The following is a 17,902-nucleotide window of genomic DNA, read 5'->3' as shown; positions in this document are numbered from 1 at the left end:
GGTAATGAACAAGGAACAAAAATGTGCAACTGTGCTAAGAAACTGTACCTGGTTCAAACCACACTTCAATGCACATTGCATTCCCTTGGTAGACAGTGTAAAGCAGGCCTTTGCCTCGTCAGAAACATGCATGAGGAAAGTACCTCGACTCTATTTTAGGATCAAGTGCTACTTCAACCCCTCAATATCTGTAGAACAAGCCTGGACATTGACAGAGACTCCCAACGCTCAAATCTGGCAAATACTTGTCACATGTCAGCTGTCAGACAGATACTAGCTGAGATAGAATTATCCTGCATTTATGCATCTCACAACTGAAATACTGGATGTTGCCAAAGCAACAATAAAAATGTTTGGGAAGCTACAGCATCAGATCAAGCTATCTTAAACATTATTTCTTCACACGAACTGGAATTTGAATGTATTGATACAGTCAAATTAGTTTTTCAACTGCTACGAACAGCAAAGAAATTAAAGCTATGAGGAAACTTACAGACTTTGACAAAAGCATGATTAAAAAGACGATGTCTGCACACACATACTCTGTCTCAAGTAATTATACACAACAGAAACAGGCAGCAAATCCTAAGAATCTAGATCAATTCTGAGCAAACCTATACACTTACATTAAAATTGACACATTCGATGTTGCTGTGCAATTCCTCACCAAGGACTGCTTTATGGCCTCAAATGTATGCTATAACATGGAAACTGCACATCAGTATGGAAAATAAATAAAATCCGCAGGGAAAGGGGCATTATGGCAGTTTAGAGCAATATCCCAATGAGCTGACTTCAGGATCGTATGTTTTCACAAAGTTGATGAAGCTACCATTTGCAACTATGGCAAGCAAATGTCAAACTGTAGTGGTAAATATAGATGTCACCTTAACGGCTGCTAAAATGAAGCAGATTGCAATGGATACAGTCAGGGAAACTAGGTACTGTCTGATCTTGTTTTAGCGTAGACTCAATAAGAGAGGAGTAGGTCAATTGATCCCTTGAAGCTGCTCTGCCATTCTTTGAGCTCAATATCATAATCTCATCCTCTCACCATATCTAAAGGTCGCTTTAACTGCAACAGCGATATCTACCTCCTTGAAAGCAGTGTGTTTTGGCCTCTATGACTTTCTGTGGCAGTCAATTCCACAGGCTCACCATTCTCTGGGTGAAGAAACTTCGCATTTCAGTCCTAAAGGTTTTGCTGCTTATACTTGAACTATGACCTCTTGTTCTGAACTTGCACGTCATCAAGAACATCATTCCCACATCTGAACTGTCTAGTCCTGCTAAAATTTCATAGGTTTCTATGAGACCCTTCTTCATTCTTCTCAACTCCAGAAAATTCAACCCTAACCTAAATCTTTCCTCATACGTCAATCCTACCATCCCAGGAATCAATTTGGTAAACCTTTGCTGCTCTCCCTCTATAGCGAGAACACCAGGTCTACAATTCCCTGTTTTCCAAATAGTTGGTTTACATTATAGATACCTTCTAATCCACAGTTCGAGAGTCTAAAGAATCTTGGAAGACGAACATCATTACATCCACTACTTTTAGGGCCATTTCCCGGTGAACTCTGGGATGTAGGATATCAGGCACTGGGGGCTTGTCAATCCTTCAATCCCATCAATTTCCCCAACACCATTTCTCTACTAACATAGGTTGGCTTAAGTTCTTTTCTTTCATTAAACCCTACATTCCCCATCATTTCCGGTACATTTTCTGTGCCCTCCTTTGTGAAGACAAAAGCAAAGTACAAATTTAGTTCATAAGACATTTTTTTTTTGTTTCCCTGTTCAACCCATTGTCTCTGCCTGCTCCTGGCCCACCAAACTTATCTCCAACTATCTCAACTCCATTTTCTCCCCCTTAGTCCAGGAACTCCCTACCTACATCCGTGACACCAGCCACACCCTCCACCTTATTCAGAGCTTCCAATTCCCCGGTTCCCAACACCTCATCTTTACCATGGACATCCAGTCCCTATACATCTGCGTTCCCCATACAGATTGCCTAAAGGCCCTCTGCTTCTTCCTGTCCCACAGGCCAGACCAGTGCCCCTCCACTGACATCCTCATTCGCTTAGCCAAACTCATCCTTGCCCTCAACAACTTCTCTTTAATTCCTCCCACTTCCTACAGACAAAGGGGATGGCCATGGGTACCCGCATGGGCACAAGCTATGCCTGTCTCTTCATAGGTTATGTGGAACAATCCCTCTTCCAAACCCACACTGGCCCTAAACCCCATGTCTTCCGCAGTTAAACTGCTGACTGTACCGGCGCTGTTTCGTGCTCCCACAAGGAGCTCGAACAGTTCATCCACTTCACCAACACCTTCCACCCGAACCTCAAGTTCACCTGGGCCATCTCCAATACCTCTCTCACCTTCCTGGACCTCTGTCTCCATCTCAGGCAACCAACTCGAAACCGATATCCATTTCAAGCCCACTGACTCCCACAGCTACCTAGAATACACCTCCTCCTGCCCACCTTCCTGCAAAAAATGCCACCCCTATTCTCAATTCCTTCGCCTCTGCTGCATCTGCTCCCAGAATGAGGCCTTCCACTCCCGTACATCTCAGATGTCCTCATTTTTCAAGGACCACAACTTACCCCTCTCAGTGGTCAAGAACGCCCCCGATCGTGTCTCCCTCATTTCCGGCAACCCATCCCTCACACACCCTCCCCACAGTAACAACAAAGCAGAATTCCCCTTATCCTCATGTGCCACACCACCAACCACCAGATCCAATGTATCGTCCTCTGACGGTTCCGTCATCTGCAATCCAACCCGACCAAAGACATTTTTCCCTCCCCACCTTTATCTGCTTTCTGGAGGGGACTCTCTCTGGGACTCCCTTATCCACTCCACACTCCCCTCCAGCCCCACCACACCCGGCACTTTCCCTGCAACTGCAGGAAGTGCTACACCTGCACCCTCACCTCCAAATCAGGCCCCAAGAAGATTTTCCATAACAAGCAGATGTTCACCCGCACATTTGCTAATGTGGTACACTGCATCCGCTGTTCCCGATGTGGCCTCCTCTACATCGGGGAAACCAAACGGAGGCTTGGAGACCGCTTTGCAGAACACCTAAGTTCAATTCGCACTAAACTGCAGCTCCCAGTCACAAATCATTTCAACTGCCCCTCCCATTACTCAGACAACAGGTCTATCCTGGGCCTCCTACAGTATCACAACGACGCTACCCGAAGGTTGCAGGAACAGCAACTCATTAGCTTGGGAACCCATTAGCCCAGTGGTATCAATGTGGACTTCACAAGCTTCAAAATCTCCCCTCCCACTACTGCATCCCAAAACCAGCCCAGCTCGCCCAGCCTCCCTAACCAGTCCTTCCTCCCACCCCAAGCCCCACCCCGCCTCTCCTGCCTGCTAACTTCATCCCGCCCCCTTGACCTGTCCGTTCTCCCTGGACTGACCTGCGCTATCCCTACCTCCCGACTACACACCTCTACTGGCTCCATCAATGCCTCTGACCTGTCTCCTCTCCACCTATCTTCTCTACCCATCTTCTATCCACCTCCCCCTCTCTCACTATTTATTTCAGAACACCTTTCCCCTCCCCCATTTCTGAAGAATATAGGCCCGAAATGTCAGCCTTCCTGCTCCTCTGATGCTGCTTGGCCTGCTGTGTTCATTATGTTATCCAGAAAATCCCCCTATTTCTCTTTACAAACCTACAGAAATTTATGCAGTACGTTCTTATGTTTCCTGCAAGTTTACTCATATTCTATTTTCCCCTTCTTAATCAACCCTTTGGTCCTTCTTTGTTGACTTCTCAACTGTTCCCAATCCTCAAGTCTATTGTTTCTTCTTGCCAATTTGTAAGCCTCTTTAATTGCACCTAATACGACCTCCAACTTCCCTCATTAGTTCTGGTTTGGCCACTGTCTTTTGCAGTCTTGCATCAGATATGAATAAACAACTTTTGTAGTATACCCATTTGTTCTTTGAGTGCTTGCCATTATCACTGTAAATCTTTTCCCAATCCATCATGGCCAACTCATGACTCATATCTTCGTAGTTTACCTTACAGAAATTCTGGTCCCTTGTCTCAGAATCAACTGCCTCATTTTCCAACTTAAATGAAGAATTCCATATCATACAGTCACTTATCCCCAAGGGGTGTCTCATACTATATTATTAATAATTCCTTTCTTATAGCATAATATCCAGTCTAAGATGGCCTGTTCTCTAGCTGGTTCCTTAATGTATTGGTCCAAAATACCATCTTCCCCATAGGGTATTGTGATTAATCTGATGTTCCCAATTTATTTTCAGATTAAAGATGCACATGATTACAGATGTTTCTTTCCAACTTGCATCTCCGATTTCCTGTTTAATGCCATTCCTAACATCAGTTTGGTGACCTATATTCTACTCGTAATGTTTTTCTCCATGCTACCCACACAGATTCAATACTGCCTGAGCTAATATCTTTCCACAATATTGTGTATATAATTGCATTAACCCCATCACCTTTTCCTTTTCATCTGTTCTTTCTAAATACTGAATACTTTCTAGACGTTCAATTCTCCTCTCTGGTTACCCTCCAGCCATGTGTCCATAATACCAGCTATATCACACCCGTTTACATCTACTTGCATGATTAATTCATCCACTTTATTTTGAATGCTCTCAGCATTGAAGCACAAAGCCTCAATGTTTGCATTTTTAATGTTGTTTGTATCATTCCCATTATTTTTTTTTTAAGTGTTGTCTTGTTTGATTCGGGCCTTTGATTCCTCTTAACACTTCTCTTACACCCCTTTGTATTTTGTTCTTGTCCTCAATTTCCCTTCCTCAAGCTCAATACATAGGTTTCACTCCCTCTGTCAATTTAGTTCAAACCCTCCACCATATGAGTCTCAGCCTTGCCAAAGTGTAACTGTCCAGATTGTACTGGTCCCACCTCTCCCAGAACTAGTCACAATTATCTGAAACCCTCCTTCTCTTTCGTCACATTTTCATCCAATGTATCCTGCTATTTTTACTGACTAGCATGTGATATTGGCAGTATTTCTGAGATCACGACCTTTGAGTCCTACTTTTCAGTTTGTTTCCTAACTCCCCATATTGTGCGTTTCGGACCTAACCCTTGTTTGTAACCTATGTTGTTGGCACCAATGTATACCACAACAAATGACTGTTCAGCATCCTCTTTCAAAGTCTTGCAGCACCGTTGACCTAGCACTGGGAAGGCAGTGAAACATCTCTATCTATTCCCCTTACAATTGAATCCCCCAAGACTATTCAATTTCCACATTTTTTTGTTCACACCCTGTGCAGCAGAGCCAACTGTCGTGCCAGGAATTTGGCTGTTTCAAACTGGTACACCTGTTGTTTTTCAGAGAAACGGCCACTGAATTCTTGTGCTGCTTGCCTAGTCCTCTTTGCTGTGATTTTTCTCTGGTATTTTTCTATGATTTATACTGCAATCCTCCATAATATAAATCAGTCTCACTAAAACAAAATCTAAGAAAATGTGCTTTGTTTGCAAAAGGTTTGTTGGCCTTAAATTCATCACCAATAGAATATATTATCTCTTTTCATGGGCAAATTAATAACAGCCTTCTAAGTGTTAAAAAAGTGGGCCATTGCATTACAAGATATTCTTAAGGAATCAAGAACATGGGCTTTGTTTTGTTTCAAAGGGTATTTTGATAAAAATTATTCTTTCCCCGCCAGCTCTCAATGATCTAACTTGGGCTAACTTATTAAGTTTGACAATATCAAAGCACAGCTCATAATAGACATGAGGGGGCACTAAAGTGTTGCTTCCCACACAGCATGGGGTACAATTAATGGTACACACACACACACACACACACACACACACACACACACACACACACACACACAGGGGAAAGCATAAGCAGAAAGAACTGAAAATTAATTACTCAGAATTGAAGGCTGCTTTGGGTACTGTATAAATCTTTGCACACCAATTGGTCGTATATGTGTTGTTATGAAACTAGATAACATTATTGCAATGGCACATACCAACAATATTGAAAGAAGAAAATCACAGATATGCAAGAACTAGTCAGCTTGTTGGAAATGATACCTAGATACCATAGAACAGTACAGGCCCTTCCGTCCACAATGTTGTGCCAAACTTTTACGCTAACCTAAGGTCTATCTAACCTCCAACGCTGCCCTATACTATCATCCATATGCCTATCTAATAGCTGCTTAAATGCCCCTAATGAAGCCAACTCCGCTACCGTCTCCGGAATTGCATTCCACGCGCCGACCACTCAGAGTAAAGAACCTACCTCTGACGTCTCCCCGATATCTAACTCCTTTCACTTTTAAAAATATGTCCCCTCGTAAAGGCTACCTCCACCCTATGAAAGTGTCTCTGGCTGTCTACTCTATCTATACCTCTGATCATTTTGTACACCGTTAAATAACTGAATGACCTTTGGCAGGAAGGAAATCGAAGGGCTCTGTTGTGGTGTATCTCCATACTCCAAGAGACCTACGTTCAAGTTCCATCTGCTCCAGAGGTGTGTAACATTTCTTAAAGGTTGATTGGAAAAATAAGTTAATAAAAAATTTAAATCAAGGAAATGGAGGGGCCCTCATGTGGCACATGATAGAAGACCCTGGTTCAAGTCCCAACTGCACCACAGGTGTGTTATAGCACCTTTGGCCCTTTTGTGGCACTGAGTCCTTACACCTGGATCAAAAGGGCCTGGGTTCAAGTCTCACCTGCTTCAGAGGCACGTAACAGGTTTTATTTTCTCTTATCATTGATTGGAAGGAGGACATTGCTGGCTAGGCAGCATTTCTTGCTCATCCCTAATTGCCTAGAGGGCAGTTAAGAGTCAACCAAATTGCTGTGGATTTGGAGTCACATGGAGGCCAGACCAGGTAAGGATGGCAATTTCCCTTCCTACAGGGCATTAGTGAACCAGATGCGTTTTTCCAACAATTGACAATGGATTCATGGTCATTGTTAGACTCTTAATGCCAGATATTCGTTGAATTCAAATTCCACCATCTGCAGTGGTGGGAGTCGAACCCTGATTCCCAGAATATTAGCTGGGTCTCCGGATATAGATTAGAAACATAAAAGTGAAATAAAATAAATTAATAAATTTAAATCAAGGGAATTCAATGAATAACTTGAATCAAAGTTGCACCGGACTGTTTTCCAACAGCTATGTAATTTGTATGGGAATCCAAGCACTCACCTTCCAAAAAGACAAGAAATGAATAAACAGTATAGCAAGGGAAAAGGCCCACCAAGACTGCACCAACCTATGACACCTTTCGGATCTTAACATCTGTTGTTTCTATGTAGTCCCGTATCCATCTATTCCCTGCCTATTCACGTATATGCCAAGTTGTGTCTGAAATGTTGTTTCTGAATCTGCTTTAACACCTCCTCTGGCAGTGTATTCCAGGCACTTACCACCCTCTGTGCAAAATCTTCCCGCTCATATCTCAAACTTTTGCCTTTTTACTTGAGATTTATGTCCCCTAGTAATTCAGGACGGCTCAGTGGTTAGCATTACTGCCTCAGAGTGCCAGCGACCCGGGTTCCAGTCCAGCCTCAGTCGACTGTCTGCAGCAAGTCTGCACATTCTCTCAGCGTGTGTGGGTTTCTGCTAGGTGCCCTGGTTTCCGCCCACTCTCCAAACATGTGCAGGGCAGGTGGACTGGCCATGCTAAATTGTCTGTAGTGTTCAGGGATGTGCAGATTAGCTGTATTAGCCATAGGAAATGCAGGAATACACGTAAAGAGTAGGGGGGGATGGGTCTGGGTCTAGGTGGGATGGTCTTTGGAGGGTTAGTATAGACTTGTTGGGCTGAATGGCCCATTTTCACACTGTGGGGATTCTATAATTGACATTTCTACCCAGGGGGAAAAACTCTTGACGATCCCTTTTATTCATGCCTCTTGTAATTTTGTAAACTTCTTTCAATCATGCCTCTCAGCCTCCAGCATTCAAGTAAAGATCAAAATTTGTGCAATCTCTTCTCACAGCTAATATCTTCTAAACCAGGAAACATCCAGTTAATCCTTTTCTGTTTCTTCGCAAAGGCCTCCACATCATTCTGGTAGTGTATCACATTTAAATGTACTTGTAGAAAATTGTTTCTTAGTTACAAAATCTAGCACTATAGCAACAAGCGTTTCACCAATCACCTGACAAAGCTATTGCTTCCATGCATTTGTCATTTTTGCTTGATAAGTGGACACTACAAAAAAGTGAAGTCAATTTGCATCAAGCTAAAGATGGATCTGTGCAACAGACAACAAATTAATGTAGAATCTATACTGCAATTTTTAATGCCTTACCACAGACTTTGCTACTTTGCCACTAACACAGCAACGTCAGGGTTGTCGTCTTTTGTTGTATTGCCAGATAGGTATATTTTGGGTTTGTATGCCTAGTTACTCCTTTTAACAGGTCTCTATAACCACAAACCACCAGAAATCAAGAAATAATGCCATGTGGAATTGTAAAGCCTGCGCCAGACTACCTACGAGCGCTTTTGCATGTTTTATTAGTGGTATTGATTAGCTGTTTACTTTATTCTGAAAGTGATCATGGCAATCATTGGCAAAGGAAGAAAAATCTCTATCAGTTAAATTGAGTCAAGGGAAAATATTGGCAAAGCAATTTAGAGTTTGCAGGCGGACTGAGGGTGAAATTCAGTGATAGCTTCAAAGAATGAATCCTTTTCATTCTCCTTTGCCCCAGTTTCACAGTGAGGAGCTACAAAAAAGGTGTATATACATATAAAATACACACCAGACTTCAGATCTTCAGTTCATCAATGAGAACACATAGAAGTATGCAAAAACCTCTCAAACAGGCTACAGATACTGCTTCAAATTGGGTATTTTAAGGCAAATTAGTGATTAAGTGATACTGTGATCCTGTTATTTCTGCCACAGTAAGAAGGTACGAGTATTCATAATTAACTACAATCTGCTCTATTGTTTTTCTATTACAATATAATAATAGTCTGGATATAGTTAAGACTTGCTTGTAGTTAGTGAAACCTAACAATATATCAATGATAACCTCCCAATTTCCTCTGATTTCTTACTAAATAGTAATATTTATGTAGCAATGTAAGAATCATTATAATACTTACGGCTGCTTCCCAGTTCCTTAAATAAAAATTTCACTTTTTCCCATTCTGTGGAGTTCTGACTCTTTGGAACGTTCAAAGGAACGAATGCACTGCAATATGAAAATATTTTTTAGATTTCACAGCATTTCTACCTTATACATATTGTATTACGGACTTTTCTGATACATATTTATTTCAACGGCAGCTATTGCACTGATGTTTTTGTAGCCTTAGTGGGAAATTGCAATTCTACAATGAAACTAGCTCAAATGGTATGGATTACTGAACTGAAAGTTATTTTGATCTGTTTTGAGTTCATGAATTCAATGATTTACACTGTAAATGGTATTTATAAAAACTATGATGATTTACTGGTACAAAGAAATTATAGGAACTACTTACACAAAGATCTTTGACATTTAAATTTATGTGGCATGTCAAAAGTTTTACTTCTGAAAACTGAAAGGGTTTTGTCTTGGAAGAAATAATTTTTTTAATGGTTTGGTAATCACTGTACAGTAACATGCAATTACAAGTCATTAAAAAAGCTGTTTGAATGTACCCAAGTGTCATTCATTGACTTGAAAACAAAGGAATTCATGACTAGTCTTTCTACACTTTATTTCAGTGAAATCTATTGCATTATGTTTGAATTGAAGCATGTACTTTCTGTAGGACTCAGCTACAAGGCAGCCACTCAAATCTTACATCTGGAATCCATGATCATGTTTAGGAGTAGCAGAGCAGCCCCAGTGGAACCCAAAATGAGCATCAGTGAGTAGGTTATTGCTGTGCAAGATCCACTTTATAATAATGCTGACAACATCTTCAATCATTTTGATGACTGAGAGAAAACTGATGGGGCAGCAGATTAATGGAAATTTTTTCCTGCTTGTTACGGACAGGATGTACATACCTGAGCAATTTTTCACATTGCCAGGAATACATCAGTGTTGTAGTTCCATCAGAAATTTAATCTGATACACAAGCATTTAATACCACTGTCAGGTTGTTGTCAGAGCACATAGCTTTTCTGTAGCTAATGCCTGAGCCATTTCTTGAGATCACATGGAGCGAATACAAAATCGGTGAAGACTGACATCGGTAACTTTGAGGACATCAGATGGAGTCCAAGATGAATCATTCATTCAGCACTCCATACCTAATTTGAAATGGATGTAGTAGGACTTTCAATTATAACCAGGCATTACACTGGGCCTGATGTTGGGAAACGTGCCTGGCCAGGTGAGTGAAGTTTTATTGGGGGAGCATTTTGGGAGTAGAGACCATAATACCACGAGTTTTAAGACATTAATGGATAGGATAACAGAAGTCCTCGGGTAAAGGTGTTAAACTGTGAGAAGGGGAACTACAACAAAACTAGGCAGGAACAGGAGAATGTTGATGAAGATAAATGTTTGAGGGAAAATTCACATTGGACATGTGGGAGTACTTCAAATGGCAGTTGATAAGTGCTCAGGAGTGACACGCTCCTGTGAGAATGAAGGAAAATTACGTGGACCTTGGATGACCAGGGATATTATGATCTTGGTCAAGAAGAAAAAGGAAGCATACATTAGGTCTAGGAAGATGGGAACTGAGAAAGCCCTTAAAAGTATATAAGTAGGGAAGAATTTAAACAAGGAATTAGAAGGGTGGAAAGGGATCACGAGAAGTTGTTAGCAAATAGGGTTAAGGGAGAATCCCAAGACTTTTTATACAAAATGTAAAAAGCAGCAGGGTAGTTAGGGGAACTGCTGGCCTACTCGGGGACAAAACAGGGAAACTGCGTGTGAAGCCAGAAGAGGTAGGTCAATTTCTAAATGAATATTTTGTCAGTATTCACCAAAAAGAAGGAATTTGTGGAGGATGATCTCAGGGAAGGGAATGTTGAATTTCTAAGCCAAGTTGCTAGGAAAAAAAGAGGAGTGGAGTGTCTTGTAAATATTAAAGTCGATGAGTCCCAAGATCCTGATGACATCTATCACAGAACAAAAAAAAACACACACTGCTGGAGCATTAACAGATATCTTTCTATCTTTGGCCACAGGTGAGGTCCCAGGGGACTGGTGAAAAGCCAATGTTGTCCCATTGTTTAAGAAGGCTAATAGGGGTAATCCTGGAAAATAACAGGCCTGTGAGTCTCACATCAGCAGTAGGGAGATTATTGGAAAAGATTTTCAGGGACAAGATTTATGCACATTTAGAAGCAAATGGACATATTAGCGATAGACAGCATGGTTTTGCATGGGGGAGGTCATGCCTCACTAACTTGATCGAATTTATTGATGAGGTGACAAAGACGATTGCTAAGGGAAAAGGTGGTTGCTGTTATCTACGTGGACGTCAGTAAAGCCTTTAACAAGATCCATCATGGCAAACTACTGCAAAAAGTGAAGTCACACGATATCGGGTGAGCTGGCAAGATGGATACAAAATTGGCTTAGTCATAAGAGACAGACGGTAGAGGTGGAAGAATGTTTTTCAGAATAGAGGGTTGTGGCTTGTGACATGCCGCTGGGATCTCTGCTATTTGTGGTCGACATAAATGATTTGGAGGAAAACATAACTAGTCTTAATTAGTAGTTTGTGGACCATATAAAGATTGGTGGAGTTGCGGATAGTGAGGAGGATTGTCAGAGGATACAGCAGGATATATATCATTTGGATGAATGGGCAGAAAAATGTCAAATGAAGTTTAATGCAAACAAATGTGAGATGATGCATTTTCAAAGGTCAAGTACAGGTGGAAGTTACACAATGAATGGCAGAACCCTTATTAGTATTAATATAGAGCGGGATCTAGGAGTACAGGTCCACAGATCACTGAAGGTGACAACACAGCCAAGCAAGATAATAAAAAAGGCCTACAGCATGCTTGCCTTCATTGGAAAGAGCACTGAGTAGAAGAATAGACCCGTTTTGCTGCAGCTTTACAGAAATTGAGTTAGGCCACATTTGGAATATTGCATGCAGTCACCACACTACCAGAAGGTGGTAGGAGGTAATCAGCATGACAATTCTTTGCCTATGTTTAAGCTAATAGCATGAGACTTCATGAGGCAGGAAATCAATATTCTTGTCAAAATCTAGACCATTCTCCAACTAGCCTAAGATCTTTAGTACCATACACAGCTGTTCAAATAATCAAGCATTTTTCTTTAAAATAAAAATGGAAAGAACTGCAGGTGCTGCAACTCAGGAACAAAAACAAAGTTGCTGGAAAAGTTCAGCAGGTGTGGCAGCATCCGTGAAGAAGAAAACAGTTTTAGGTTTCGGGCCCAATGACCCTTGCTCGGAACTCAGGTCACTGGACCCGAAACGTTAACTCTGTTTTCTCCTCCACAGATGATGGCCACACCCGCTGAGCTTTTCCAGCAACTTTGTTTTTGCAACCATTTCTTGAAACTCGATTTACAGATGTGGGTGTCACTGACTGTGCCAGGATTTTGCCCATCATTAGTTTCACTTGAGGGGGTGAGGAGCTACCTTCTAAATCTCTGCAGTTCATGTGGTTTAGGTAGATCCACAGTGCTTTTAAGAATACAGTTCCAGGATTCTGAGCCGGCGACAGTGAAGGAAGAGCAAAATGTTTCCAAGTCAGGATGGTGTCTTAAAATTGGTGGGGGAATTCAGCATCAGGAATGCGACTGAATGATTCTCTTTTATTGGAAATGGTCATTGTCTTATGTGGTCTGCACTTGTGGTACAAATGTTATTGCCACTTGTCAGCCCATAACTAGCTATCGATCAGGACTTGCTGCATTTTAACAGACTGCTTCAGTACTAAGGAGTTCTGAATGTTGCAGAACATTCTGCAATCATCAGTAAACACTCCCACTTCTGAACTTATAGAGAGAAAAATCACTGATAAAGCAGGTAAAGATGGCTGGGTGGAGGAGACTTACCTTGAGGAGCACCTCTAGATACATCCTGGTGTCGAGATGATTGATCTCCAACAACTAAAACTGTATTCTTTCATGCTAGGTATCGCTCCAACAAGCAGCAAGTTACCCACCCTATTTACATTGACCATAATTTTGCTAGGGTTTTTTGACGCTAAACTCAGTCAAGTGTGGCCACAATGTCAAGGGCATTCACATTCACCTCACCTCTGGAATTCAGCTCTTTTCTCCATGTTTGAAGAAGGCTGAAATGAGGTCATGAACCAGTGACCCAAATAGAGAGTAACTGAGCAGGTTTTTGCTCTGCAAGTACAAATTAATAGCACTGATGGTGGAGACCAAAAATGGAGGAGGCACTAATTTGCTGGATTACATTTCTGTTTGTCCTCTCGTGAACATGGCATACTTGAGCAATTTACGACATTGTTGGATAGATGCCAGCGTTTTAGCTGAATTGGAACAGTTTGGTAGGGGGTGCAGCAAGTTACAGAGCTCATGTCTCCAGAGCTATTGCCGAAATGTTGTCAGGGCCCATAGTTTTGCAGCATTCTTTGACTCCAGCCATTTCTTGATATTAACAAAGCATAAAATGAATTGGCTGAAGACTGGCATCCATACTGCTGAGGACCTCTGGAGACCTCTGTAATCCAGCAAATTAGTGCCTCCTCCATTTTTGGTAGATAGATAGATTGCCCATTCAATAGTTCTAGCTAAAGAATGTTGCAAATACCTCAAACCTATCTTTTGCTTTGATATGCTGGGCTCCCCCCCCCCCCCCCCCCCCCACCACTGAAGGAAGGGATTTTGTGAAGTCTCTTCCTCCAGTGACTGTTAGTTCATGGTCCACCATTATTCATAACTAGATTAGACATTGCAAAGCTTAAATATGATCCTTTAGTTGAGGATTGCTAAACCCTGTTTATCACTTGCTACTAATGCTATGTGGCATGTAAGTAGTCCTGTTTTGTGGTTTTCCCAACACAGCACCTCATTTTTAAGAAACACCTGGTGTTGCTCCAGTCATTACACAGATCTACAAAAACATAATGTCATCTCCAGTAAGGAAAGCTCAGGTAACTTCCTCTACCCTTCAACGCTACCATCATCACTGAGACACTCACTATCATTGCATAGAAAATCACCGGCAATCAAAAGCTTAACTCAGCCTGACACATTGTAGATTTTCTTCACATTCTTGGGTTAACCAGCAAATACTGCATTTCCTTTCTGTCTGTTTAAAACTTTAACCTCAACAATGTAACTCAACGAAAATTTAGTCAGCCTACTGGTGGCATTTTTCCCTGATATTTCAAATAAAATTCATAATTACTAGTTGAGATTCCCAAGAATCTAATACATAACTACCTAAATACATATATACTGTAAGGTAGCATCCAAATGAGAAGAATTTTAAATGAAAAATCCCTCCAAATTCAGAAATGCTGCAATTTAAAAAACAGTACCAAACAATTCTGAAGTGTTTTAAGAACTAGCACAGTGCAAGTTAGGCCTTCTTACCCAATGGCTAAATTACAGCTCCAAATCATCACCTGCTTCACTACAAAATGAAAACCATTTATTTCAGCACATTCACATAAGAGTGTACAGATATTTTAATCTAAATAATGTTCATAATCTGCATTTAATTTGAGATCTCATGTAACAGAACGGCAAATTCAAGAACTTTTTTAATGACCCATTAACTACGCATCTGAATAACTTGACAATTATATGTTACTTGCACTGCTTCGGGCTTTCAACGTTAATCTATCGTTAAGGAATCTGCCAGATCTACAGAAATGTTTGTGACATTTTAATTATGTATTATAATGAACTTGCATTTAGGCAGTACAACATCAAGATGTCCAAAGGCACACACAATGTAAGAATTCAAGTCAAATGGTGTACAAATAATCCTCCCTAAAAGCACTGTGGGAGTATCTATTCTTCAAGGACTTGCAGCAGTCCAGGAAGTTAGCTCAATCCCACTCTCCAAACGGAAATTAGGAATGGGCAGTGAATGCTAGCCTTGTCTGTGACGCTCAGAACTCAACAACAAAAATACAGAGCAATTCTGTCATAGAATCATACAGCATAGAAACAAGCCCTTCAACCCACCACGTTAATGCCAAACATCAAACACCAAATTAGATTAATCTCATTTATCTGTACTTAGTCCACAGCCTATTATGCCCTGGCATCCTAAGTATTCATCCAGATGTTTCTTAAATGTTGCCAGAGTACGTGCCTCCATCATCCTCACAGGCAGCACATTCTGTATTTCTACCACCCTCTTGGTGAAAAAATTCTCTCTCAGATCTCCTCTACATTATTTGCTGCTCACCAAGTTCATGTCTTTTGGTCGTAAGACACGCCTGTCATGAAGAAGTGACTCTTACAATCTACTGTCTCTACCTTTCATAATTTTGTATGGCCCAATCAAATTATACTACCTGTCAGCTTTCTCCGCACTGAGGAAAGCAAAAGCTAGGCTAAGCAGTCTCTCCAGTGCAATTATGTCCTTCTGAAAGTGTAGTGCCCATCTGGCAACCAGTATTCTACCTATGGCTTAAGTAACGCTTTATAAAGTTGTAACAACACTTCCTTGCTTCGATATTCTATACCAGAGCTAATGAAGGCAAGCATTCCCCATGTCTATTTACCAAAGTCTCTCTGCTGCTCAGTACTCCTCCCAAAATACACAAGCTCAATTTTATTGAGATTAAATTCCTTCTGCCATCGCTGTGCCCAATTTATCAGCTGGTCAATATCAGACTGCAGCCTGAGACCATTAACCTCAGTATCAAAGACACCAACCATTTCCATGTCAACTGCAAAGTTAATAATTATACCTTTCCATTCACATCCAAGTCATAAAAGGAGATACAAACAAACAGCAAGAGATTCAGCACTGAACCTTGGATGCCTGCAATCACAAAAGAACCCTCCACCATCTCTTTGCTTTCTAACAGTTAGCTGATTTTGGATCAAGTTTGCCAAATTGCCTTGAATAACATGGACTCTTGTCTTCTGGACCAGCCTACCATGTGGGACCTCGTAAGAGACCTTACTGAAGTCCATGTACACCACATCAGTTTCACTACCTTCATCAATATATTTGGACACTGCTTCACAAAAGTCAATTAAATCAGCCAGACAGGGTCATCCTCTAATGAATCTGTGTTGACTATCCCTGATCAATTCCTGCCTTTCCAAGCATTGATTAATCCTGCCCTTCAGGTATATTTTCCAACAAATTCCCTATTGCTGACGTTAAACTAATTGGTTTACAAATGTCTGGCCTATCCTTGTAAGGAGGTTAGCCAGTGCTACTCAGGAGGATTTAAATGCGTGTGGCAGGCGGCTGGGAACCAGAGCAACAAGTCATCAAGTGGAGGTAATGACAGGAAGATAGATGTTAAGACCAGTAAATCAGTAAGAAAAGACAGGCAGCGACAGGCAAATGAACTGTGGTACTAATGGGCTGAAGGATGTTAATTTCAACACAGGGAGTATCATAGGTAAAACAGATGAGCTCATAGTCTGGATCACTATATGACACAATGATGTTATGGTCATGACAGAGACTTGGTTGAGAGGTGGACATGGCTGGCTGCTCAATGTTTGAGGGTTTTGTTGTTTAAGGCTGTGTTCATCCAGCTCTACACCTTGTTATCTATGGGTGAAAATATAGATGGGTGGGTTAGTAAGTTTGTAGATGATGCAAAGGTTGGTGGAGTTGCGAGTAGTGCAGAAGATTGTCAAAGGATACAGCGGAATATACATCACTTGCAGATATGGGCTGAGAAATGGCAGATTGACCTTAATCCAGGTTAAGTGTGCTACATTTTGAGATATCAAAATGTTCAAGGAAAAAAGTGTACGGGACTCTGAACAGCATTAATGTACGGAAACATCTTGGGATTCAAGTCCATAGCTTCCTGAAAGTAACCACACAAGTAGATAGTAGAGTGTGGCAGGAGTCTGGAACACACTGCCAGAGGTAGTGGTGGAGGCAGATAATGATCAGAGCATTTAAGGGACTTTTAGATTAGGACGTGAACATGCAAGGAATGGAGGGATAAGGACCAAGGGCGGGCAGAAGAGATTGGTTCCATTTGGCGTCATGTTCGGCACACAACATTGTGGGCCAAAGAAGCCCATTCTATGTTCTATCACTGCTGCCTCCTTCAACAAAGGAACCACATTAACTTTGCTCCAGTCATCTAGCATTTCATCTGTGGCCAGTTAAGTATTAAATATCATTGCCAGGGTCCCAGCAATCTCCTCCCTTGCTTCCAGTAGAAGCCTCTGTTACATCTAATCAGGCCCTGGAGATTTATGCACGTGTATGTCCATTAAAACATCTCCTATCTCATTATTAATTATAAAATGTTCCCAATCTCACCATCCCAATAGAAATCCCTGGCTACAATGTCTTTCTTCTCTGTGAATAGACATGAGAAGTATTCATTTAAAGCCTCTCCCACACTCACTGGCTACATGCATTGGTTGTTCCTTCAGTCTCAAGTAAGTCCCATCCTTTCCCTAGTAATAGTTTAATTATAAAAAGGCCTCGGGATTTTTTCTTAATCCCATCTGTCAAAAATATTTCTTAGCACTTCTTTGCCCTCCTAATTTTCTTTTTAAGCAACTGCCTACACTTTCTATGCTTATGAAAGATCTTCCCTGTTTTTAATGCACAATACCTGACACATGCTTCATTCCTTTCTTTTACCAAACTCAACAAACATCCAGTCTTCCTTGTCCTTCACTTTTAGAAGAACGCACTAGCTGTGAATTCTCACAATGCTATTTTAAAAGAAAACTCCCACTTTCCAAATATAGGCATACTGGCAAGTATCTGCTCC

The 17,902-nt window shown here is 41.3% G+C and overlaps 1 protein-coding gene across 6 annotated transcripts in view; it reads right to left on the bottom strand.

Annotated features, from left to right (window-relative positions):
- Nucleotides 1–17,902, bottom strand: part of lmbrd1 (LMBR1 domain containing 1) — a 237,119-nt gene that overhangs the window by 147,858 nt on the left and 71,359 nt on the right. For all 6 annotated transcript variants that reach the window (XM_059645506.1, XM_059645504.1, XM_048531634.1 and 3 more), the window contains one exon: nt 9,148–9,236. In XM_059645506.1, the coding sequence (XP_059501489.1) occupies nt 9,148–9,236 (89 nt within the window). The remainder of the gene's footprint in view (nt 1–9,147; nt 9,237–17,902) is intronic.

The sequence above is a fragment of the Stegostoma tigrinum genome, chromosome 4, assembly GCF_030684315.1.
Source record: "Stegostoma tigrinum isolate sSteTig4 chromosome 4, sSteTig4.hap1, whole genome shotgun sequence".
NCBI lineage: Eukaryota > Metazoa > Chordata > Chondrichthyes > Orectolobiformes > Stegostomatidae > Stegostoma > Stegostoma tigrinum.
Note: the sequence above shows the minus strand (reverse complement) of the source record. Positions and strands in the feature narration are given on the sequence as shown.